General features: G+C 38.3%; 1 protein-coding gene across 3 annotated transcripts; it reads left to right on the forward strand.

Annotated features, from left to right (window-relative positions):
- The first annotated feature begins 1,991 nt into the window (after positions 1-1,991).
- CTH (cystathionine gamma-lyase) lies at positions 1,992-25,506 on the forward strand. 3 transcript variants are annotated; one of them, XM_032610977.1, is made up of 12 exons: positions 1,992-2,328; positions 5,766-5,847; positions 7,422-7,517; positions 10,034-10,143; positions 12,220-12,351; positions 15,485-15,542; positions 15,985-16,062; positions 17,874-18,026; positions 19,326-19,447; positions 21,263-21,315; positions 24,485-24,623; positions 24,931-25,506. In XM_032610977.1, the coding sequence occupies exons 1-12, from the start codon at positions 2,161-2,163 to the stop codon at positions 24,955-24,957; spliced, it is 1,218 nt and encodes a 405-aa protein (XP_032466868.1). In that variant the 5' UTR covers positions 1,992-2,160; the 3' UTR covers positions 24,958-25,506. The 3 variants fall into 3 exon arrangements, 2 of the variants coding, with proteins under 2 accessions (XP_032466868.1, XP_032466859.1); XR_004346649.1 differs by having other exon boundaries at positions 2,003-2,328; positions 23,700-24,623; XM_032610968.1 differs by having other exon boundaries at positions 2,003-2,328; positions 24,485-25,506.
- The last annotated feature ends 232 nt before the right edge of the window (positions 25,507-25,738 follow it).

Here is a 25,738-nt window from a genome sequence, read left to right on the forward strand (position 1 = left end):
AGAGCAGGGACTACTCTTCGTTTCTGTGAGTGGGCTTCTCATTGCAGTGGCTTCTCTTGTTGCAGAGCACGGGCTCTAGGCACATGGGCTTCAGTAGTCGTGGCACCCGGGCTCAGTAGTTGTGACTCGTGGACTGTAGAGCACAGGCTCAGTAGTTGTGGTGCATGGACTTAGTTGCTCCATGGTATGTGGGGTCTTCCCGGCCAGGGATCGAACCCATGTCCCCTGCATTAGCAGGTGGATTCTTAACCACTGTGCAACCAGGGAAGTCCAGTGTCATTTTTAAAAGAATCTTTTGTTATGGTAATACTAAATAAAATATCCCTATTCATGCAACTCAGTGTTTGCTCACAAATATTAGGAGATAAACTAATTAGGACTGTTTTAGACCCTCTGGGTCCCTAAGCACCATATTATATAAAAACATACCCATGTACAGCTATATATATATATATATATCTTGAGATGAGTTGCAGTTGATATGCTTTTGTTTTTTGTTTTTTGTTTTTTTTCGCGGTACGCGGGCCTCTCACTGCTGTGGCCCCTCTTGTTGCGGAGCACAGGCTCCGGACGCACAGGCTCAGTGGCCATGGCTCACGGGCCTAGCCGCTCCGTGGCATGTAGCATTTTCCTGGACCGGGGCACGAACCCGTGTCCCCTGCATCGGCAGGCGGACTCTCAACCACTGCGCCACCAGGGAAGCCCGATATGTTATTTTTTAACAGAAAATATTAATTAAATATACAGTAATATCTATTAGTGTTTTGGAGTCCATCCATTTTCCCCACAGGGCTAAAAATTTTGCTAGGTTTCTAAAAGTTTGCAGGTCCTTAGGCTCTGTTGCCCTAGTGCTTAATGGCTGTGTCCTGGTAGTTAATTTGAAAAGCCAGTTGCCTCAGTCCTGTAATTTTAAGAGCCGTTTATTCTGTATTCTCTTCTTTCTTAAATGGTTTAATAAATTTTCAGATATTTAGTTAACACTCTGCAGGAACAGAAGTATTCCTAACCCTAGTCCTAGAAAATAGTCACAATAGTAAATAGGTCAAGTCTGTATTGTTTAGGGAACAAGGAGATTTTTGTTGTCTGTTTTAAAGGAGTGCTCCTTGTGAGAGTAGGGCTCTGGATACAGGTGAATAAATTGTGACACGGGACTGCTTCCTTTTTCCTACGGGGATGTTGCTGTCAACTGCGTAACAAGGCATTTTATGTAAGGATTTGAGGCTCCAATAAGTTTTTCAAAGACATACACACTATATATATATATTTTTTCATCAGGGAGAGTCTCTCTGGGTACTTCAAAAGAAGATAATGATGCTTGAAAAAAGTCGTTTGAATAGCTCTTAGGAAGCTGCCGGAATCCTGCTTAGAGATCCTTATCACAGTAGCTCTACTATTACCTAAGAAAAATATGACCCTCACTCCTGTTTCAATCAACATAATTACTGGGTCATTACAGAGTTCGTTGTTTCAAAGGCAGGCTGCCCTCAGTTAATGAGAATCCAAGCTGCCCATTTGGCAGCTTGGGCCACAGTTTTCGTCACCGATCTCCACTTTGTCGCTTCGTCCGTCAGAACCGCCCTCAGGACAAAGGGTGGTTGGTGGAGGTGGGAGGGGTTGGGGCAAGGGCTACGGTAAGAGGAGGATATTTGCGTGGCCTGTTTACAGGTTACTCGGTTTCAGTGTCAAGGCAGTTTATTTGCACATCTCTGGCGAACCTCCGGTCTGAGGTCACACAGACGCCTGGGTGGCTCACAGGAGCCAGCAGTGAAGCTTCCCTTGGGCCGGGACTCAGGAATTTCACCAGCAGGGACCAACCAAGGGGCCCAGGGACTCCGGCTTCACTCCAAGTCCTGTGCCAGAGGGTTGGCGGCGACGCTCCGGGCGACGCCTCCGCTGCCGGCCAATGAGGAGCAGGGACCGCGTAGGGGCCTGCGTTCATTGGGTCGCGGTGGTTCCGCCCCGAGGTGAAGCAAAGCTCCCGGCCCGCTAATAGAGTCTCAGCTACAGTCCGGCTTTTGTGCGCTCGCCGCTGGTCACCCTGCTGGGCATACCTTTACCTCTTTCGCCTAATTCTTCGGTGTCTTTTTCAAGCCCCGACTCACCAGTTTCATAGTTTTATCTTCCTTGCCCTTTAACTCTCACCTTCCTTCGCAGATCAGCATGCAGGAAAAAGACGCTTCCCCACACGGTTTCCTGCCTAGGTTCCAACATTTCGCTACGCAGGCCATCCATGTGGGCCAGGAACCAGAGCAATGGACTTCCCAGGCTGTAGTGCCTCCCATCTCACTGTCCACCACGTTCAAGCAAGGGGCTCCTGGCCGGCACTTGGTGAGCTGGGTCTGTCTGGGGCGGTCCAGTGTTGGGCGGTAAAAGAGAGATGGCTTATAAATTAAGAAGGCACGCAAGTAATTTGTGAGGTTTAATTTGTGTATATCAGGAATGATGTTTACTACAGCTGTAAACCTCCTTGTAATAAAGGTTTGTATTGAATGGTTCAATGATCATATTTCTTTTGATAAGCATTTCTTTTGATAAGCAGGACTGGAAGGAACACTTTGTCCAACATGCCCTATAGATTTGGACAGATATTCATGTGATTTTGGCAAATTTGCAGTTCAAAACTGAGTGTCATAACTTCCTTAAGTTACCTTTAGCAACAAAAATTGTAAAGATATAGTAAGGAGTCAACTAAGAAAAAAATTAAGAGTCTCATAACTCACCTGGAATCAAGATTATTCCCAGTAGCTATTAACTCCCAATATTATTCCAGTAGTTATTAATAGCCATTGAGCCAGATTCATAGTTACATTCTATCATGTGTATTACATATATTGCCTCAGATAATCCTTACAGCAATTCTAGTATGAACTAGGTTCTTATTTCTCTCATGAAAAACCTGAGGTTTGGGGATAAGTATCAATGCAAAGGCCACATGGCTAGTAAGTAGTAGAGCTGGGATTCCAGTGCAGTACTGCTCTGGAACCCCACCCACTCTTGGGCATTAGTCTATCCTGTGCTATACTACAGTAATGCTAGCAATAATCTAACCCATTGCATCATTGTGGTTTAGTAACTAAGAGCTTAAATCATGTAGTCAGAGGACCTAGGTTTGAATTCTGATACCACCTCTTTTTAGCCAGGTGGTCTTGAGCAAGTTACTTGACTTATCTTGAGCCTCAGGTTGATCCTGTGTAAATGGGTTAATAATAGTACCTACCACATAAGTTGTTGATATGTATGTTAAGCTGCATTGTACATTATAACTGCTCAGTAGTTTGCTATTTCATGGTGTTCATATTTGCACTTTTTCTGTTTGATCTGGACAACAACCAGGTTAGAGAGCAAGACAGGTATTATGTACTTTTTATAGAAAAGGAACCTACCCAGAGTCATAGATGAGATAGGCCTCTGTGTTAATTACATAGCTTTTCCTTTTTTGGTAGCATACTTGATGGATCTTGGAGTATTTAAAAGTTGCTGAGGTCCAGAAGAAATTACAGTTGACCCTTGAACAACAGGGGTTTGAACTGTGCAGGTCCACTTATATGTTGATCTTTTTCAATAGTAAATACTACAGTGCTGAATAATCTGCAGTTGGTTGAATTTGGGGACATAAACCACAGATATGGAGGAACCTCGGATATGGAGGGCTGACTATAAGTTGTACATGGATTTTCCACTGAGCAGGGGGTCGGTGCCCTAACCCAGGAGTTGTTCAAGTGTCAACTGTAATTGAATACACTTTGTAGATCCAAAACCTTGATTATACTTCAAACACCTCTTTAGTGTGTTATGTTATATAAGTTGAGGAAAATTCTTTTAGACGTGGCCCTTTGTTTTGTGAAGTAGAGTTCTAAGGGCATTTCTACAACTGGCTTAGGATACTTCTAGCTACTATATTTTGTAATCAAAATGTGTACACAACCTGTCTTCAAGTTTTTTCCTTGTGTAGGGCTTTGTGAATGTGTAGCTGCCCAAGCTTTAGCATTTAGTGCAAAAGTTAATAATTTAGCTGTGATATTAACAATTAAATGTTTTCAGAGAGCCAGCAGGGATGGTAAAATCCACAAACTCCTCTTAATATCTTTAACATGTCAGTTAAGAGCACTGAAGAGAATTTGAGGAGCTGCATGAGAAACATCTAATTCTCCACTTCCATTTGGAAAGTCATTGAATGAATGAGAGTGAGAATTGGCACTGAAATATGCTTCTCCCCCCACACCCCTCCCCAACCACAAAGTTAAATCTCTGCAGTGAATATTTAGGGAGACATGGACTACCTTTCCATGGCAATAGCTACATGAATCTAAACTTTTTTTTCTGTCTGGAGTACAGCTGCAGGTCACATCAAGGAGGTGATGGTGGCCAGTAATGAGGATATCCTGGAGCCCTATAAAATGTCTACTCGGTTTGTCAAAAACAAGGGACAAAAAATGCAACAAAACTTAAATATCTATATCTATAGCCATATCTATATCTATCTCTAATACTGGGAGCTCCTGAATCAGAAACAGGTGTAAAGAGTGGTTGTGTTTTGTTATGTGCTATGTGGGGCAGGAGGAAAAAACTATGTATAGGATTTTTAGTGAGTGTTTCAGTCCTGGCTTTGAATTCTGGCACTGACATTCCCTGTAACATTTGGCTTTACTTTCTTTAGAGCAGATTGTGAGGATTAAATAAAATGACTAGATACAGACAGAGACTGACAAATACTGTATGATATCACTTATATGTGGAATCTAAGAAATACAAGTAACTAGTGAATATAACAACAACAACAAAAAAACAGACTCACAGAGAACAAACTAGTGGTTACTAGTAGGGAGAGGGAAGGGGGGAGGGAGGTTAAGGTAGGGGATTAAGAGGTACAAACTACTATATGAAATAAATAAGCTACAAGAATATATAGTACGGCACAGGGAATATAGCCAATATTTTATAATGACTACAAATGGAATATAACCTCTAAAAATTGTGAATCACTATGCTGTACGCATGAAACTTATGTAATATTGTACATCAACTATACCTCAATAAAACTAAATAAATCAAATAAAATGACTGGATGAATTCAGCTAGTATAGTGTCATACATGTAAAAGGAATATAATGCAAAATTTAACAAGGGGTTGTATAGAGCTGTTTTGCCGAGAATTACTCTCTTTTTTGAGTTGCTTTTGTAGAGCTAAGATCTGAACTTCGAGCATTTGTAAGATCTGTTCATAGCTTCCTGTTGGATGCTAAACAGAGCTCACAACACTTATTTTTTTAGGAAATGAAGTGCAGGTTAGAAATAGGTTTACTCTGTTGGTTCAGGTGGTTCCTGTTTCCTAATATCCCTAGATTAATGGGTAGAGGTGACTCTGACATAAAAACCACCATTTATCTAGTGGTTAGCACATGCCAGGCATCATGCAGAGAACTTATCTCATTTTATCTTCACATCAATTTTATGAAGTAGATATCTGTATTTTATTCCCATTTTAAAGGTATGGAGATTGACTCTGGTAAATATTAAGTAACTAACCTACTGGCATGTAGCTCATAAGTGGCAGACACAGAATTCTAACCCAGTTTGGCTGACTTCAGGGCCTCTCCATACCACTACGGCCACAACAGTGATGCTTCTGTCTAATGGCAAGACATGTAATAGATAAATAACAGAAAGGCATGGCAGGATGGACCTGTAGTTGAGGAAATGTCTATGTTAAGACTCTGATAATAAATTTAAATCTCTTAGGATGAATTCTAACTTCTTTCCTTCAGGGTTTTGAGTACAGCCGTTCTGGAAATCCCACCAGGAATTGCTTGGAAAAAGCAGTGGCAGCACTGGATGGGGCTAAGTACAGTAAGTGATTTTCATTTCAAAGTTTGTAAAATCTAGAATCCATTCTTATTTGTATAGAAAAAATTATAGAGGCACAGAATGTAGAATTGGAAAGAAATAAGGATTAGCTAGTTCAAAACTCGTATTTTTTTTATGACATTGAATTATCTGCTTGAGGTCCTACAGCTGACTTCATATGTATATGTGTAATTATAAGGTGAAAATAAATATGAAGAGAGGCAAAATGGCAGAATTTGCCACTTAGAATTCATGTAAACGTACTCTTCGTCTGAAGCTGTCAGTATAAATAGATACAAATTAACTAAGTTTTATAATACCACCTATGAGAATATAAGCTTTCTTATACTCTGGTTCATTCACCTGCTATTTTGTGCCTGAGAGTAGCACCAAGGAACATTTGCAATAGCCAGGTACCCTTGATACTGTGCTTTGGGAGATTAGGGATTAACTCCTCAAAACTTGAATTTCTTCTGTGAAGGGAGTGGATGGCTGTTAAATCATCTTTGTACTTTTTATACAAATGATACTAAATGAGGGCAGAATCGTGAATTTAAAAAAGGAGAGTCTTAGGAGTTTTCTCACAGCAAGAGTGTAGGAATCAGAAATGTTAATATGAGCTTTGGTGTTTGTTTGGGATTGGGGGAGTTTCTTTTGTTTCGGATGAGAGGGGGAGTTTTTTAAACACTAAATTTCTTAAATTTAGTAATGTGTGGGGAATATTATTTCCCACAGAAATTATAAAGGCTGAGAGTTCATATGCCAGACACTTTTTTCAGGTGGGCTCCAGAAAACACGGTTGTTTTGAATGGGATTTAAAGGTCAGAATTCATTGTTGGACCACAGATCTGCTTAGTAGAGAACTGCAATGTCAACCTCAACTTTTCTGAAAAAACTTTGCAAAAATTACATTTTCCAAGTTAATTGGATATCCCATCTACTGGTCACAAGTGATTTTTATCATCAAGGTGATACACTGATATTTTATCAGGATATTTTTCTTTACAGTGTTTAATGTGTACAATGCCAGTTATTTTTTTATTATTCAGTTTCACTATTTTTGTTCAATATGAGATTCAGGATCACATGTGTTTAAAGAGAATCCACATTAAAAAAATTAAAAAAAATAAAATTTATTAAATTTATCAGGTCTGATTGTGAGTTTTGTTAAAATATTTTCTCAACTGCATATCCATATAGTTAATGGATGAATCATATCTTAGCTCTATTCCTCAAGTTTGAAATTTCTTTAGAGTTTGATACTTTTAAAATGTAATTTAATTGGCAATTGGTCTTTTGTCTCCGAATTTTGTAAAGAATTATTTCTTTGAAGCTTTTCAGAGAAATGTTATAACGAAAGCAGAATTAAGTATTTTTATTTTAAAGATATTTTATTTTTGAAATAGAAAGGGGGATTTTGTAATGGTATTAATCAGGGGATTTCTGGTGACTCAGTAGTGACAGTTGTCTTTCAGTCAGCAGAGAGAGGGATATAAAGTAATGCAACTAAATACTGTAGGTGTTTTTAACCTATAGTTCTGACATTTTGGTTTACTCTAACTTGGTTTTTACCTTAGGTTTGGCCTTTGCTTCAGGTTTAGCAGCCACTGTGACTGTTACCCATCTCTTAAAAGCAGGAGACCAAATTATTTGTATGGATGATGTGTATGGAGGTAGGTGACCTCTCTCATTCATGTTGTTTCAGCTGATATTTGAAAGACAATAAAATGGGTCCTGAATTATATTAACAGTGCTACCAGGATTATTGACTATTGATTATCTTTTCAAAATATGGTGAACAACTCTATGCTGGTTCACACTTGATAAAGGAGGAGCATAAACACTTAGGGTCTATGCTCCAGAACTTGCTTATAAGAGAGATTGTTTAATAATAATTTTATTTAAGCAGCTGGAATGAGCTTATCCCAGATATATTCTACTCTAGAGAAGATAGTGTTTAAAGAGAGAGTGTTCTAGTGTCATTAAAAATTTTTACCTCCAGTGAAGATGGTCTATAACCCAAGTCATTCTCAAAGGGCTTAACTCTACCCAACCCTTAACCACCCCACCCCCTGCGTTTCTTTTTTAGGGAAGCTTCTGAAAAGCTGTTGAAAGCTATAGACCTCTTTCCAAAAAATGTACTTAAGACTATACCCAACGTTTATCATTTTAATTTTAAAATGATAAGGCTCCTGTCCAAGAACCCTTACCCCTTGAAACCTATCCATGGATACAAATTTAAGAACTTTCATTCCAAATTGTTTAAATGCTAGTTATATAAAGTGGTAAGTGGGAAGGTAAGGAAGACAAGTTGCCCTTACCTTTAAGTAAGACTGATTTTTGTGTTCAAAACAACAGCAAAAAATTTTGTAAGTATATTATACATATATACCAAATGCTTCCAAATAATTAAAATGTGATTTATGGAATATTATTATCATTTTATCTATCTCCTATTTGAACAAAAAGTTAAATCTGTAAGTTCTTTGAAGAAAGAGACTTACTCTTAGTAATCATTTTATCCCTCTCAGAAATTTGCAAAATGCTTTATATTTTATCATCGTACCCTATGATAGTCTGATGAATTGAAATTATAGAAAAATCAAATTTTTCATTACTATTATAATGTATTATAAAAACCTTTTGGTAAATATAGGTACAAAATCTTGAAAATTGCTGTTGATTTTTTAACAATTCTTTACATTTTTTTTCTATCTCATATTACCTAGGATCAGTCTACCAAAAGTCCAGTATATCTTTTTTTAAAAAATAAATGTATTTATTTATTTATTGGCTGCATTGGGTCTTCCTTGCTGCCTGTGGGCTTTCTCTAGTTGAGGAGAGCAGGGGCTATTCTCTGTTGCTGTGCACGGGCTTCTCACTGCCGTGGCTTCTTGTTGCGGAGCACGGGCTCTAGGTGCACAGGCTTCAGTAGTTGAAGCACGCAGGCTCTAGAGCACAGGCTCAGTAGTTGCGGTGCATGGGCTTAGTTTCTCCACAGCATGTGGGATCTTCCCGGACCAGGAATCAAACCCTTGTCCCCTGCATTGGCAGGCAGATTCTTAACCACTGCACCACCAGGGAAGTCCCTCCAGTATATCTTTTTTTTTTTTTTTTTTTTTTTTTTTGGGGTATGCAGGCCTCTCACTGTTGTGGCCTCTTCTGTTGTGGAGCACAGGCTCCGGACACGCAGGCCCAGCAGCCATGGCTCACGGACCCAGCCGCTCTGCGACATGTGGTATCCTCCCAGACTGGGGCATGAACCCGTGTCCCCTGCATCAGCAGGTGGACTCTCAACCACTGCACCACCAGGGAAGTCCCTCCAGTATATCTTTGATGATAATTTTCTTTTTCTTTTTTGGTTCACTATCAATAACAGCAAATTTTTCTTTAAATTTGCATATATATACATCAAATCCAGAACCGTTTTTTTAAAAGAAGCCATTCTAAGTTGAATGATTTATCTTCTTTCACTGTAAAACTCTAGTAGTTTGATTTACATTGTCTCATTTGTCTACTAAAGATTTCAGAACTGCATAACAAAAAGATTGAGAAAGAACAAAGGATAAAAACCAATTCTTTTCTCTTACCAAAGTATAATCAGTTTGAAATTTTATTTTGACTATTTCATTGGCATTGATTCATTTATTTTATTTTTTAAATTTTATTTATTTATTTATTTATTTATTTATTTATTTATTTAGTGGCGCTGGGTCTTAGTTGTGGCATGTGGGATCTAGTTCTTTGACCAGTGATCGAACCTGGGCCCCCTGTATTGGGAGCCTGGGGTCTTAACCACTGGACCACCAGGGAAGTCCCAGTTCATTTATTTTAGATTTGAGTAGTAGGAAGGAATTGTCTTAAAAAGATATTGATATTTCAGGAAGCATGCCACTTCATGTTTGAAGAGTAGAGATTGTGTATTTTAAGAAACATTTTTTGCTTCACACAACTTGGTGTGGGTATCAAGTGTATTTTATTTGACTTTGATTTTTAGTTTAAAATTTAAGCCTTATATTCTTTAGTATACGAGAAGGTCAAACTATTCAAGCAAAGTAGAATTGCTTTTAGTTGTTTCTTTATTGGTGATTGACACTTCCTTATATTTTTTAAGTGTTTATACTTTTAAGGAATTAATATTTCCTAATACAGTTTTCTTTTCATTTTATCTGATTCTCTTCTGCCTCAGGTACAAACAGGTACTTCAGGCAGGTGGCAACTGAATTTGGATTAAAGATTTCTTTTGTTGATTGTTCAAAAACCAAATTGTTAGAGGAAGCTATTACTCCAGAAACCAAGGTAACTCAGTTTTCAGTTTGTTTGTTTTCCCTGTGATGTTTTGTTTTCATCATTTCTGTTTGCTTGAGGAAATAATTTAAATCTGAATAACAAATTTTACTGGAAGCCATTGGAAACCATCAAGATTAGGATACGTCTGACTTCTGTGTAGTATAGCATAATGGTTAGGTGCGTGCATTCTGTAGTGGGATTCAAATTCTAATTCTGTATCATGGTTGGTGTATTATCATGGGCAAATTATTTAACCAAAGTCTCATTTTTTTTCATTTGCAAAATGGGGACAATTGTACCTGCCTTATTGAAAGGTGATTGTGTGAACTAAATGAGATAAGGCGTATGAAATGCTTATTACAGTACCCAATACATGATGACTGTTAAAAAATTTGTTAGCAAAAGCAGACAATTCTTAACTGCATTACCAAGCTAGTATTGGTAACAAAAGTCACCACAGAGTTTGGGTTACAGAAAAGGAAGCTTGTAAGGAAGCCCCCAAACCCTAAGCATAGTTTTAAGGGTTCTAAGGGATACTTCAGCAAAATGATAGAAACAGAGAATGAGCCACAAGCAGTCTTTAGCTTCCATCCTGGGAAGATTGTATGCCACCGGAAGGTGTTTTGTGCTGGAATGAATGGCATATGTGATATTCTTTCTTGGGACTTCATTGAAATTCTGCATGGGGAAAAGAAGGACCAGTGCCTTTTATAAGTATCAGCCTTTTCCAACTTTTTGCTAATGATTAAAAGGTTTGAATTGTACTCAAGATTATGTTGCAGTGAATGCTAAAAAATGAAAAACTTTTCTCACACAAGTTACTTTGAAGATTAACACCAGGGTGAGCTTTGAGTGATTAAGGCTTGTTTTTAAAGGAACTTGTTTTTTTTTGTTGTTGTTGTTGTTTTTTGTTTGTTTTCTTGCTTGGGAGAAAAGATTCTTATTAAAATAGCTGGTCTGAGTCTTTCTAAGGGAGGAAAGCATATTGTGTGTATATTAATTCTTGTCAATAGAACTTTATATAGTGCCTCTTTACCAACTTGAATTAATACATTTTTCCCCCTGAAATGTCTGCCTCATCATTTGAAGTAGATTTTTTAAGTCTATGTAAAATCTACTTTGTATTTATTTACTTATTTTTATTTTAATTAATTTTTATTATGAATGAGAATAATAAATTATTACCCAGAAATAAAGTTTTATATGTTCTTAAATAATTCTGTTCTTGTAGAATATGCATTATTTTAACTACCATGTCTTTTCTACACTAAAACTCTAGAGTAGGAAGAGAGTTAAACCAGACCACTTGTTCATTTACATAGAAAAAAGAACCATTAATCCTTTTAAAAAGAAAGCTGTAGATAATGTCAATCAATACAGTGGCAGCTTGTTTAACAAACAGAATTCTTTTCTTTGGTCTTTTCTATAACTATCAAACATCCATGATGCGCCTGGATTGTGCTTGGTTTTTGAATAGACAGATAAATATGATACTGTCTCTTAAGTGAGCTGTGGCCAGGTTTTCTGTTGTGTGTGTCACTTTTCTTCCTCACTCTAAAACCCATTCTCTTCTTCAAGTTCTGGGGACTTATTTTGTAGGTTCTAGTGCATCTGGCGTTAAGTTACTATTCAGGATATTTTTGGCGTCATAGAGATAGTTCTCTTTACTGAAAATTCCAGAATGTAAACTTAGACGACCTATGTTATTTATCTTTGAGAACAAAATTCCCAGACATTGAACTATCTCTTTGGAATTCATCCTCTTTTTAATGGAAAATAATTACAATAATTAACTTGAATGCTTTTCTGCTTATATGTACACTATCTCATTTGATCCTTACAACAACTGTATAAGGTAAATATTATCAATCCTATTGTATAGATAAAAAATTGGAAGAACGTACAGGGTTAGTTACTTACCTATGATGACTTCTTAGAAATTCATGGGGCTGGGATTCAGATTCAAACCTTTAAACTTCATCATCTATGGTCTTCCAATGTAGCCTCCCAGATGGTTACAGTATATGAGATAGATGTTTGGCAGTGTGTTTTTACAAACTATTGTCATTTACTGAATTGTTTTAGCTTGTTTGGATTGAAACTCCCACAAACCCTATCTTGAAGATGATTGACATTGAAGCCTGTGCACATACTGTCCATAAACATGGAGACATTATTTTGGTCGTGGATAACACTTTTATGTCGGCATATTTCCAGGTAAATGAAAATAATATTTTTGGCATGATTAGTAGACTACACAGGTACCTGTAATTAGGAGAGGAAGGACTTGTTTACATTAAATTACATGAAATCTGCTTATAACTATTGATTAGACAAAGAATTAAAATTGGATCTTTCCTACCATTAGTTAATATCTTTTCAACACTACGTTAATATGTTGTGTGGGACTTTGTGTGTTTTAAATGTTGTCTTAATTAACTGTGCAAACTCTCTGAAGACCTGGCCGTATTATATGATTGTATATGTCAGTGCCTTACACATAGTAGGGGTTTCAATGTTTATGTTTTGGTTCCAGGTCAGTTATATTATTTTATATATATTTAAACCTGGCTAACTTTTCGAATAAAAGGAAGAGAAAAGCTATACTCAATGACATCTCAGTGTACATCACACATTATTTCTCCATTTGTCTTCCCTCTTTCTAGTTTGTCTTCCCTCAGTGCTTCAAAGACCATGCCCTGCCCTCTATATCTTTACCTTATTTGTATCATGAATTTCTACTCCATGTTTCACCTTGTATCTGTGAGTACAGCTCCTTTACAGTGCTCCTTTTAGACTATCTCTTTTCCTGCCTGTCCTCTACATACATCTCTTCCCCACTCAAACCCTCCCATTCATCCGCAATTCCTTTCTTTCTTTTCTTGTACATTTTTCCAGATTCTTCTTTTCTGCTTTGCTCCTTTTGGTAGATCATCTTGGGATCTCTCTATAATTGACTGGTTGTCTGCCTTTTCCCCACACGTTCTCCTTTTCTTTCCTCTGAGTAACCTAACTCTGTTTCCTTTCTTTATTAGGAGTTACCATCTCCCTGCTATTTCCTTTTTGTCTGTATCCTGTGGTCATTCTTATTACACCTCCTGTAGTTCACCTTTATTCTGCAGAGCTCCTGAAACCCGAGCTCATTTTCTCCAACTCTTCAATTAGGCAGATGTTACAAGCTCAATTGTTTATATTCCCTGCTTCTGTTCTGGGTCCCTGAAGTTGGCTGACTCCCTAGGAGTCTGCACAAAGCTGTTCTTCACCTTACTCCATTTTATTCGGAAGGCACTACCATGTTTTACCTTCCTTTCCTGAAACACATTTCCCGGCTACAATGTGTTCAGATGGCTTCATGTGTCATCTACCTTTGGCTCATGATATAGCTTCAGCTGATTCTTTTTTTTTTTTTCTGGTACGCGGGCCTCTCACTGTTGTGGCCTCTCCCGTCGCGGAGCACAGGCTCCGGACGCGCAGGCTCAGCAGCCGTGGCTCACGGGCCCAGCCGCTCCATGGCTGGGATCTTCCCGGACCGGGGCACGAACTCGTGTCCCCTGCATCGGCAGGCACACTCTCAACCACTGCGCCACCAGGGAAGCTCCAGCTGATTCTTATATCAAGTAAGGCAGTCTGTTTCCAAGTGAAAATCTCCTGGAATCATCTATTTGTCCCAGGTGATTTTCACTCTTGGAGTCTTTATCCCAACTCCTTACCCCATCTACCACTTACAGTAGGGCAGTTATTATAGCATAGGATTGCTCTAGCTGAGTCATCATGAGTCCTGTATATTCCCAAAGAGATCGCATGAATCATTTTAGCTGGGCCTGCCCAGGTTACTCATCAGGCCTGGCCCTTTTTCTCCTATTGTTGTCACGAAAATAGGTCCAGTTTTTCCACCTTTCTGAAGCCCACATCACATTCCTCATGCCGGGGACTGCAATTTGCTTCATTTCAGTCTGGATTCATTCCAGTTGAATTAATCAGAATCACAGTGTCCCTAGGCAACCACAAACCAAATGTGGAACCACATTTGGTTCCACAAAGCAAATCTTCTGAAAAGATCCTCTCATTATTTTACACTCATGAAAAGTGGGTATGTTCTGTCTTTCCTGTCTTTTGTCTTCTTGATCTTTTATAAGTCTCACAAAAGGCAAAATGGACATACAAGCATAAAGTTTCCACGTAGAACCTCTGAATTCCGGTAGTCTGAGTCCTGTCCTACCAATTTTTAAAATCTGAGTGATCTATTTTATTTTTCTTAGTCCCTTTTCCCCATCTGTACAATTAGTCATAAACATACTGATTTTATTGAGTTAGGTAAAGTATTTTGAACAATGCTTCACTGGGTTATGTAAAGTAACTCATGATTCTTGGAGCATAATGGCATCAACAGTTGTTAGTTATTGGTTTTTATTTTTCCTTTTGACCATAGAGTTTACAGAATGTTAGCACTGGAAGAGACCTCACACAACATCTAGTTTGACTCATCACTTTAGAGATGAGCAAACACATATGTAGAGAGTGCTTTGAGGAATACCACACTTAAAATGTCCTATTTTTGAAACCCTAAATGAAAAGTCCCATAGCCCCCAGCTAGGGAGGTTAAACACACACACACACACACACACACACACACATGCGCGTGTGCACGCACACACACACTTTATTTTAAAGGAAATTTAAATGGAAAGATGTTGATATTACATTATTTAGTGAATAAGTTGATTATTAGTTTAATTTTCACCGTAAACAAAGACATCTAAGACTAAAGAATTACTTTGCAGGAAAGTTCAGTGAGGGAAAACAATCTAAACAAATTTCCTTATAAGTGATTTTATACTTGACAAAACTAGTATAATAAAAGAGTAATTAAGAGTCAAGATCATGGCAAATCGATAAATAACCACAGCATACATTGTAAGGTTTTAATGATTAAAAACCTAAGCAAATCACTTTTATACTTACTTGACAGAACAATTGCTAAATCTTTGTGTCAACTATTCTGTGTTTACTGAGTCATAAAATGCCAACATCTCTGCTAAAGGTAATAAATTTAGGGGCTAGTCAGCAACTGTTCTAAAGAAACAAGTTCAGAAGACCTGTTGACCTGAGTTTATCTGCTATTTCCAGAAAATTTGTGCCTTTGGATTTAATACTGGTTCTAATACTTTGTATTTTTATTTGGTGTGAGGGAGGAAAGGGAAAGATAATACCAGAGTTCCTGGAAATTTTAAGATGTGCGTATTTTTAAAAGTTAGAATAGGAATGGAATTTACAATAATAAATAGGCAGGCAATGAAGCATATTTTCAAGTGATTTCCCATTTGGAATAAAAACCTTTTATTCTTTTCAGCGGCCTTTGGCTCTGGGAGCTGATATTTGTATGTATTCAGCAACAAAATATATGAATGGTAAGACAGTCTTCACTTAGAATGTTCTTTTCCATCAATAGATGAAAGTAGCATAAGACTTTATCCTTTTATCCCTTTACTTCTATTATTCAGGTTTTCTCTGTGACTCAGGTAGAAAGTAAGAAAATACTTTGATTAAATATAGGACTTCATTTATAGCAGACAAAACTATGCTCATGATTTAACAGCAGAGGATTAAAATTTACTATAAATGTTATATTTTTATCCTGCTGATAGCTTAAAAAGAAACATTTAATTTTTACATGATTTTAATTTTATTGTTTAAGGTATAGCTTTTGCTGAAGTTTATTTAAACTGATTCTATAGGGATTTTTCCCAGAGTTTTTTCAAGTGAAAGTCACATTTTAGAAATTATAAGCTGAGGAATAAACATATGTTGTTTTTAACTTAAAGTTTTTTGTTTTTGTTTTGTTTTTTTTAGGCCACAGTGATGTTGTGATGGGCTTAGTGTCACTTAATTCTGAGAGGCTTCATAATAGGCTCCGATTCTTGCAAAATTGTAAGTATTTAAAAACCCAAATTTCCCCTTATGCTGTCAAAGTGATTACATTTTGATATTTGTATTTCCACTAAGTGCTGTGAAGTGATAGCATTCCACTAATTTAGGAAGAAATGAGAAATAGTGGGAAAAATTCTGATTTTTTAGAGGAAAGAAAAATTGGGTTATAAAAATACAGTTATAACATAATAGGGCTTTACAACATGACCAAGAGATATGTTTTGTTATTTTTCAAAGCCATGTTAATTTTGATCATAATTTGGTAAAGCTCAAGTAAATATTTGTTTTTTTCTGTCCCACCGAGCATCACGTAGGATCTTAGTTCCCTGACCAGGGATCAAACCTGCACCCCTTGCATTGGAAGCATGGAGTCTTAACCACTGGACCACCAAGGAAGTCCCTCAAGTGAATTTTTAGTTTTATGACTTAATGGATTCTTTTGTCTTTTTTTTAACCATTTGGAATGATGGCTTTCTTATACTATACCTTTTATATCTGAAATGATGATAACTTTTAAATGGCACTTAACATATAAACTTATATTTTTCAACAGGTGTCTAAACGTCTGTTTTCTGTTTAGATTTTTTTTTATCTCAGGTATGGAGAAGGGTTTATTGAAAGAGACTTGATTTAACCACTGTGATTTGACAGAAAGATAAGATACAAACATAATTAGGAATAAAAATCCCCTTCCAGGGAATACATGTTGGGTAGCAAAAGGGGGCACTGAGGAAGGAAACCAAAATTTATTTCTTGATAAATTCATTTACAAAAAAAAAAGGACTGAGGCACGTATCCTGGAGGCATGGGAAATCACAGGCTGCTTTAGACAAAAGCTAAATAGAATATTGGTAGAACACTCAGAAATAATAGGAGCTGAGCTGCTATTTTCTCTGTGTATTATAATACTCTGTCAAAGAAATACAGGATTAAACTATATCCTTTCATTAAAATCATAGAAAAGATTATTGATGCTCATATTTGAAAAGTTCATATCATTGTATTTGTACTTAATTTTCAGGATAATTCATTTTCCCTCTCATTTTTTAAAAAATAAATTTATTTATTTATTTTTGGCTGCATTGAGTCTTAGTTGCTTCGCGTGGGCCTTCTCTAGTTGCGGTGAGCAGGGGCTACTCTTTGTAGCGGTGCGTGGACTTCTAATTGCAGTGGCTTCTCTTGTTGCAGAGCACGGGTTCTAGGCACGTGGGCTTCAGTAGTTGTGGCACTCTGGCTCAGTAGTTGTGGCTCACGGGCTTAGTTGCTCCACGACATGTGGGATCTTCCCAGACCAGGGCTCGAACCCGTGTCCTCTGCATTGGCAGGTGGATTCTTAACCACTGTGCCACCAGGGAAGCCTTCCCCTCTCGTTTTAAAGCCCATTTCACTAAGCATGTTTTTTTTTTTTTTTTTTTTTTTTTTTTTTTTTTTGCGGTACGCGGGCCTCTCACTGTTGTGGCCTCTCCCGTTGCGGAGCAACAGGCTCCGGATGCGCAGGCTCAGTGGCCATGGCTCACGGGCCCAGCCGCTCCGCGGCATGTGGGATCCTCCCACACCGGGGCACGAACCCGTATCCCCTGCATCGGCAGGCGGACTCTCAACCACTGCGCCACCAGGGAAGCCCCCCACTAAGCATGTTTTATGCTTCATTCTCATGTTTCTAATTTGATATATTAATTTTTCCCACTAAAACTCAAACATTGAGCTTTATAGCTAACTTCTCAGAGTCACTATAATGAAAAAGAGCAGTGGGAGGATTTTCTGGGTGCCTCGTCACCTTCAGACTAATCCAGGACATGTTCATTTTGCAGCTCTTGGAGCAGTTCCATCTCCTATTGACTGTTACCTCTGCAATCGAGGTCTGAAGACTCTACAAATCCGCATGGAGAAGCATTTCGAAAATGGAATGGAAGTTGCTCAGTTTTTGGAGTCGAATCCTTGGGTAGAAAAGGTTATTTATCCCGGTATGTTAATCTGCTTTCTAAGCACATATGCTTACACTAGGATTTTAAGTGTTATCCTATGCATCCTGTTTATGTAACATTTGTTTGTAAGTTAGGTGCTTTCATGTATTTTTATGTTCACTTATTGAGCTTTTTGTGTGTCTGTGTGTCAGGCTTTTTGGTGGGTCTGATGGTAAAGAAGATGGACATGATCTCTGGCCTAGAGTTGTCTATAGTCTAGTGGTTGCTTGGATGTTAAAAAATTAATCTTACATATTTCATGTTCCTGTCTTTAGCTTGAAGGTTTGTGTATACCTGTTCCAGGATTGCAACCTTGTACTTTCCAGTAATTTGCTGGTAATCTTATCAGTCTGATATTCTGCATTAGCTCTAACTTTTATCTGATATAGATTGAGACTTGATACTTGGTACCAAAACTCCCCCAAAATTCTATTACTTTTTTTTGGAATTTCTTCACCTTTACAACATCTAGAAATGCTCATGTGAGTTAGCAGACTTACATGTTACTCTTTGAATTTATTTTACCAGACTTTTTAATTGTGGTCTGGTCGTCTTAAGTAAATAGTTCTTTTAAACCCTTTTGAGGTGTGCATCCATGTAGTCTTGGGTGTAAAGGAGAATTAGGCTTGATCCCTGCCCTTAAGGAATTTAGATAAGGCAAGGCAGAAATACATATGAGATTAAATGCCCTAATATGTACACTAGGTATAGAGCTGTTGACTGGTGTGCATTTTGAATGGAGGAAGGGAGAAAAGTTTTGGGCTGTGCCCTGAGGAATGGGTAGCATTTGTTAAAAGGTCATGGACAAGACATTTCAGATTTTTTCCATAAGTGTTTATTAAAGCCAACCATGGGCCAGGCCTTGTACTCAGAACTAGGATCCAATTATTAATAAAAGAAATAGCTTTCTCCTCATGGAGTTAGTCTGGTGGATAAGACAGACATTAAGCAAAAAAATTACAGAGGATATAATTAACAGAGGGAAGGGGGCAGTCAGTGGAGAGAATGTTCCAGGTTAAAGGGACAGCATGTGCAAAAGTCCCAAGATGAAAAAGAGTATGGTGCCACTGGTGTAAAGAAAGCTGGCATGGCTAGAGCAAGGAGAGACCAGAAAAGATAGGTCAAAATGAAGCTAGAGAGATAGACAGGGACCAGAACAAGAGGTCAGATGTCAACATGGCATAAAGCTCATTATTAGGCTTATTTGCAGTTGACTTAAGCAAATGGTGATTTTGTTGTTGTTCTGAAATTACATGTTTGACTCTAAAATAAGACATTCATTATACCTTATGACTACAGGACTGCCCTCTCATCCTCAGCATGAGCTGGCAAAGCGTCAGTGCACAGGTTGCCCAGGGATGATCACCTTTTATATCAAGGGCTCCCTTCAACATGCTGAGACTTTCCTCAAGAACCTAAAGGTAAACTTTCAAACTAGTTTTTTAAACTGTAGACGTTAAGACCTTCTTATAACATTATTATAGTCATTATTTCTCACTTCCACCTGACTCATATTAATGTTGTTGTACCTGGAGTTCACACCCACAAGCCTCTTTGTCATGAAATGCTTTGGGTTGGAAAATCACTTGAAACAAGAGTGATGCAGTAGCAGATATATGAATCTGCTTACTTAACTTATTTAACTCTGCAGACACTGCCGTCCATTTGAGAGAGACAGAATGTTCTAATCCATTGGTTTTTAAATTTAAAGTGAACCGTCTTTTCAAATGAAGTATTATGTGAAACCGCAGTAGTGTGTGGTCACTGCAATGCCCAAAGACTGTTCTGAAATCCAGCCTAGGAATGGCTTTCTAATCCCTGCACCACCCAGGTTGCATCTGCCTGGAGTGACGGAAGGGAGGCCTTTGCCTAATGTTCACAGAGGCAGGAGGCTCTCAGGGGCCCTGGGAGAGAGACCTGTGTAACTCCATACTTTGGGCTTACTTTGAGCTCATGCAGTAATGTATTTAAGACTGAGTTTTAAATACTACAGATCTAAAGAAAAGGATGCTTCTGGATTAGTCAAAGTTCTATTGGTTCTAAAATTTGTCCACTTCTAAAATCAGAAATATAGTTGTGCACATTTGATTTAACACAGTTGTGAGAAGAATTTTTAATATGTTGTGAAATTCTATGACACTATAACACTAAATACAACAACCAAGTTTTTTTCCCTTCTTCCCTAGGAAGGGGTTAAATAGATGTATTAATTTAGTGAGTGATACATATTAATGAGTAAATTTGTATAACTTGATAGACATTTAGAGATTTTTATTTAAAGGGTAACCGCAGAGCTAGGTCTCAAGTGTAATAATTCTGAGGTTTTAGAGCTCATGTTATTGTGCTGGGTCTTAGTTGCAGCTCAAGGACTCCTTAGTTGTGCCTCATTGGCTCCTTAGTTGTGGCACGTGGGCTCCTTTTATTAGTTGTGGCAGGCGGGCTCCTTCCTTGTGTCTCAAGGGCTCCTTAGTTGATCTTCATCTGCTCCTTAGTTGCAGCATGTGGGCTCCTTAGTTGCGGCTCACTGTCTCCTTAGTTGTGGCACATGAACTCTTAGCTGTGGCGTGCATGTGGGATCTAGTTCCCTGGCCAGGGATCGAACGTGGGCCCCCTGCATTGGGAGCGTGGAGTCTTAACCACTGTGCCACCAGGGAAGTACCGATCAACTTTTAATGTTTTAAAAGTTAGCACATAATATGTCTAATTGGGGCTTCCCTGGTGGTGCAGTGGTTAAGAATCTGCCTGCCAATGCAGGGGACACAGGTTCGAGCCCTAGGCTGGGAAGATACCACATGCCGTGGAGCAACTAAGGCCGTGCGCCACAACTACTAAGCCTGTGCTCTAGAGCCCGTGAGCCACAACTACTGAAGCCCATGTGTCTAGAGCCCGTGCTCCACAGCAAGAGAAGCCACCACAATGAGAAGCCTGTGCACTGCAATGAAGAGTAGCCCCCTCTCGCCGCAGCTAGAGAAAGCCCACGCACAGCAACAAAGACCCAATGCAGCCAAAATAAGTAAAATAAATAAATTAATTAATTTAAAAAAAAGTCTGGTGAAATCATTGTTATAGATTTTATTCTGATTTTTTCTCCAAGTTTTTATCCAATTTGTAGTTTATTCATAATTGCACCATTTTCCATCCCCCGTCCCGAGGCCATTTTATCAACAACATTTATTTTTAGATTTTAGTATTTTTATTTTAGTAGAAGATCTATATTAATATTTTCTTTGCCACAGCTATTTACGCTGGCTGAGAGCTTAGGAGGATATGAAAGTCTTGCTGAGCATCCGTAAGTATTTCTGTTTTTCTCAGTATTTTAACTTCGATTTCAGCTGTAATGATTGTTTGGAAAAGGAGTAGGATAAAATCAGGGATCATTCAAGATATTTAGCAATAAGAGCAGCATGACACTATCTAGTTGGAATGGACTCTAACTCCATAGAATGGAGACCCTGATAAAAATCTAATGGGGGCTACTAAACAGTAAGCTGCGTCCTCCCCAATTTTGTTTTTTTCCTATTTGCCTGAAGGAGATTCCAGCAGTAATTCTCTGACCTCCGAACCAGGGCCACTTGTTCTACTCTACTCTGCTCTGGAAGGGAGGTTGGAGACTTTGTACCAGAAGGGCTGATTTTAAGACTCCAGGGGAAATTGAGAATGTGTTTCTGATTAAAAAAAAAAACCCTCCATACTCTTATTTATCAGAGGAGAGCCCTGCTAGTTACCATCAAGTCTGTTTGTTTTCTGTTTTCTGTAGGGTAAATGGCTCTGTGTCATCTGTGACATAAACCCAAAATTCAACTGTATTCCTGACCCTTCATTAACTGACCCAACCAATTCATCTAATTTTATCAAAGCACCAGAGGATAATAGAACACAAAACAGCCTAAGATCAGGGAGTCCAACAGCTTATATTACAGACAAGGAAACAACGGTTCAGAAAGTTTTGCTGATGAATCAAATGTCACACAGGAATATGTTAGCAACTTCACTCTTGAGGCTTTGCATCAGAAACTGTGAGCCGAGTGTTTAAAGCAGCCTCGATCTGGATTTAAGAACATCAATCTCTTAACCTTTGTGCTTCAATCTTTTCATCCATAAAATAGTATTAATAATTAAAATAATGATTATTATTTAATGATTATCTGTCCCAGCAAGCATTCCTGAGCTACATCCTGTTTTTCTTTTTACGTTTCTATGACCATATATTATAATTATTACAGGGATAAATCAATATCATTACCTATTAATTTTCAACTGTATTAAATGCATGGTATGTTTCTATGTTTTAATTTTCATGAACATTTCTTTTTTTTTTTTTTTGCGGTACGCGGGCCTCCCACCGCTGTGGCCTCTCCCGCTGCGGAGCACAGGCTCCAGGCGCGCAGGCTGCTCCGTGGCATGTGGGATCTTCCCCGACCGGGGCACGAACCCGCGTCCCCTGCATCGGCAGGCGGACTCTCAACCACTGCGCCACCAGGGAAGCCCTTCATGAACATTTCTGAAATAACTATGTGCAGAGGAATGTCAGGGATTACTAACATTTAGGCACATTTCCTGCCCTGGTTTAGTAGTTTATAGTTCATGCGGAGAGTCAGGCAATTTCATAATCTTAAAAAAAAAAAAAAAATGAAGCCCAAATAATGATTCAAATAATTAAGATAAGCCATAGAGGTTTTTGTTAGTCTTTCAGGAAAATGCTTGCTAATAAGTCTGGATGCACAAGAGGGCACACTCAGCATATGAAATTGGTTTATTTTTCGTAGTAATGCAATGTATATTACTTTAAGGCTCTCTTAAAAGTAGACCTCGCTTGATTTATTTAGGGATGTGGTTTAAAGTTGCTTGGCCCTTAGGAGCTCCAGCTAGGCGCTAACCCCAGTGCCAGTGGAAGAATAAATTTAGGTCAGAGCTTGTCTGTTTTATCACCCTCATTCTGTGTCTCCCAACAACGCTGCAACCAGTGCAGCATTGCAGTCAGCGGGGAGGAAGCTGAGCCGACATGTACTGGGTTGGTCTCCCAGCCTAACAACGTGTGTTAACTTGGTGACCTTAGAAAACTTACTTATCCACTCTCAATTTCAGTTTTCTCGATTGTAAAATGTGGATAACAGTGTACTGAGATAAGGAAATTGACTGAGGACAGGTAACTTTTACAAGCCCAACACAGCCAGTATGTGGAGGGGCTGAGAATCATACCCAAGTCTATTGGTCCCAGAAGCCTAAGTTCTTATTTCTACACATTCACTCTCTTTTAAGGAATTAAGAGCCTAAAAAGTCAGAACATTTTAAGGAGGATGTTTGCATGTAAAACTTCATTAGAGTGATCAAAGAAGATATTCATTTACTCTGGATACAACTCAGATTTTCTTTCCATGGGCCTGAAGTAGATAGGAGAAAGTGATTCCTTCTGCTGGTGGTGGAAGGGGATGGTGGAATGTTGTGGGCAGTGTACATCTAAGTGCTCCCTAAGACTATATAAGCCTCCCCTCCGTGATGCCTCAGCCCACAGAGATTCTCCCTCCTCTGAACTCCGGCAGTTCTTTATTGTCCATACTTGTTTGGTATTTGATGTAGACTGTTCTGTTTTGTGAATTGTCATAGTGTTTAGCTCCTGCTTTGTTACCTAAGGAAAATATCTCATTCTTCTTGGTTTCCCAATTCTTACTATAGAGCCTGAACCATAGTAGGTGGTCTACCCTTACCCATGCTGACAATGACGATGAGTTGCTACGTGATCTTGAACATCCTCTGAGGACTCTGTGTCATGAGTTATGTGTTGGAATTAATTCCTAATGCTTAGTGATTGCTACCAGTGATCGTAGGTTGTCTTTCCCTGATCTGCCTCAGAAGGTCCAGTTCTGGATTGATCCTTTGATCCAGATGGAATTAATTCTGACCAGCTCTTGATCCAAGAGGCCTCTTATAAGTGCAGCTGGTTGGTCATGGGGTGTATGACTTCTGGCCAAGGCCTCATTCAGGTTGGTGTTAAAATCCACACACTGGAGGCTATGTCTTCCCCTCCTGCATGGGGGTGTTTGACTGGCACCTTCAGTGTCCGATTGAGTATACCTTACTGATGGTATGAAAACAATAAAAGATCTTTGTGTTCATTTAAAATCATGACTAGAAATGATAATTTGCACAATTCCTTAATTTTTTGCCTGCGAAACATTGTAGGTGTATGAAGCATTTGACTGGCACCTTCAGTGTCCGATTGAGTATACCTTACTGATGGTATGAAAACAATAAAAGATCTTTGTGTTCATTTAAAATCATGACTAGAAATGATAATTTGCACAATTCCTTAATTTTTTGCCTGCAAAACATTGTAGGTGTATGAAGCATTTGATATTGAGAGTAGAAAAATTTTGAAAATAGTTGCAATTTATGAGATAGAAACATGCATCCCCCTGCTACAATATAGTGATCAAAATTTTGCTCATTCTTCCTTTCAGGGCAATCATGACCCATGCTTCAGTGCCTAAGAGCGACAGAGAAGTCCTTGGAATTAGTGACACACTGATTCGACTCTCTGTGGGCTTAGAGGATAAACAAGACCTACTGGATGATCTAGATCAAGCTTTGAAGGCAGCAGTAAGTTTTATTTGTGTGTGTGTGTGTGTGTGTGTGTGTGTGTGTGTGTGTGCGCGCGCATGCGCGCACGCTTAATCTTGGGAGCGGCGGGTCACTATGTTTATAGAGTGGCCTCACTATGTTTATAGAGTGGACTGTAAACGTTTTCTCTTTTCTTATTACAATATACAGGGTGTATAAATGTATAGGGAAATCAGTCGAAATGCAGATTTAAAAGAATGTAGTCTTCAGAAAAGAATTCTTGGAGGAGGTGAAGTCTTTGCCTGAAGGTTTAATAACATATTTTTCTTGTGCACTGTTAACACAGCACTCTCCAAATGCAAGTCACAACTAGCATTCCAGAACTGCTATTAGAGGTTGCTTCCTGCAAAAAGATCAAAACTTCTGAATAGTTGAATGGACCATTAATGAGCCTTTGCAGAGTTTTCAAGTGAAAATTTTAAGGGACTTTATTACCTTTCACAACTGTAATCTTCCTGGTATCATTCCTGTTAAAAAGTTTCCTCTTTCCCTTATTGTAATTGACAAGTCAATTCTGTTAAGATCTTTTTGTTAATTTGGATATACATTTGCCTCTGAAGGAGGTGAGATTTGTGCTGCTATTGGGGATTGTGTTCTTTTTTTCAAGCTTAAGATTTATATTGATCATGTTTACAATCTAATGGCATTTCATTTTTCATGTTTTCTGAGGAATTTAAATTATTAAATGAATGTTCTTAAATCAAGGGTGATTTTGTATATTGTTGAAAACAGCACTCAAAGCAATGGTTTACACTTAATTACCATAAGCCAAAAATCAAATATCTGAAAAGTCTGTGAAATTTTACTGATTTAAGGTTGTACTTACTATTTTTTTAAAAAATAAATCTTATTATCAAATGTATCCCATTGTGATATTTCTGTACTATGTGGCATTAAATTGTATTCCTGGGCCCTTTTAATTCCCAACTCTTAGAGGTCTCAGCCACTTAATTTTTATAAATTCAATTGTGTAATTTTCATGCTCAAATCTTAGTGTTTGCACATTAGTTATAAAATCTGTACGGGGCAGGTCAAAAGCCACTTTTATAGAGAAATATTACTTCTTATATTTTTATCTGAAACAATAAATTTGT

This window comes from Phocoena sinus, chromosome 1 (assembly GCF_008692025.1).
Source record: "Phocoena sinus isolate mPhoSin1 chromosome 1, mPhoSin1.pri, whole genome shotgun sequence".
NCBI lineage: Eukaryota > Metazoa > Chordata > Mammalia > Artiodactyla > Phocoenidae > Phocoena > Phocoena sinus.

What these genes read in the sequence shown, in the direction of transcription:
- CTH (XM_032610968.1), top strand. Translation starts at nt 2,161, where the DNA reads ATGCAGGAAAAAGACGCTTCCCCACACGGTTTCCTGCCTAGGTTCCAA. An exon ending in ACTGGATGGGGCTAAGTACA is followed by an intron (nt 5,848 to 7,421) that starts GTAAGTGATTTT and finishes TTTTTACCTTAG; the next exon opens with GTTTGGCCTTTGCTTCAGGT. An exon ending in TTATGTCGGCATATTTCCAG is followed by an intron (nt 12,352 to 15,484) that starts GTAAATGAAAAT and finishes TATTCTTTTCAG; the next exon opens with CGGCCTTTGGCTCTGGGAGC.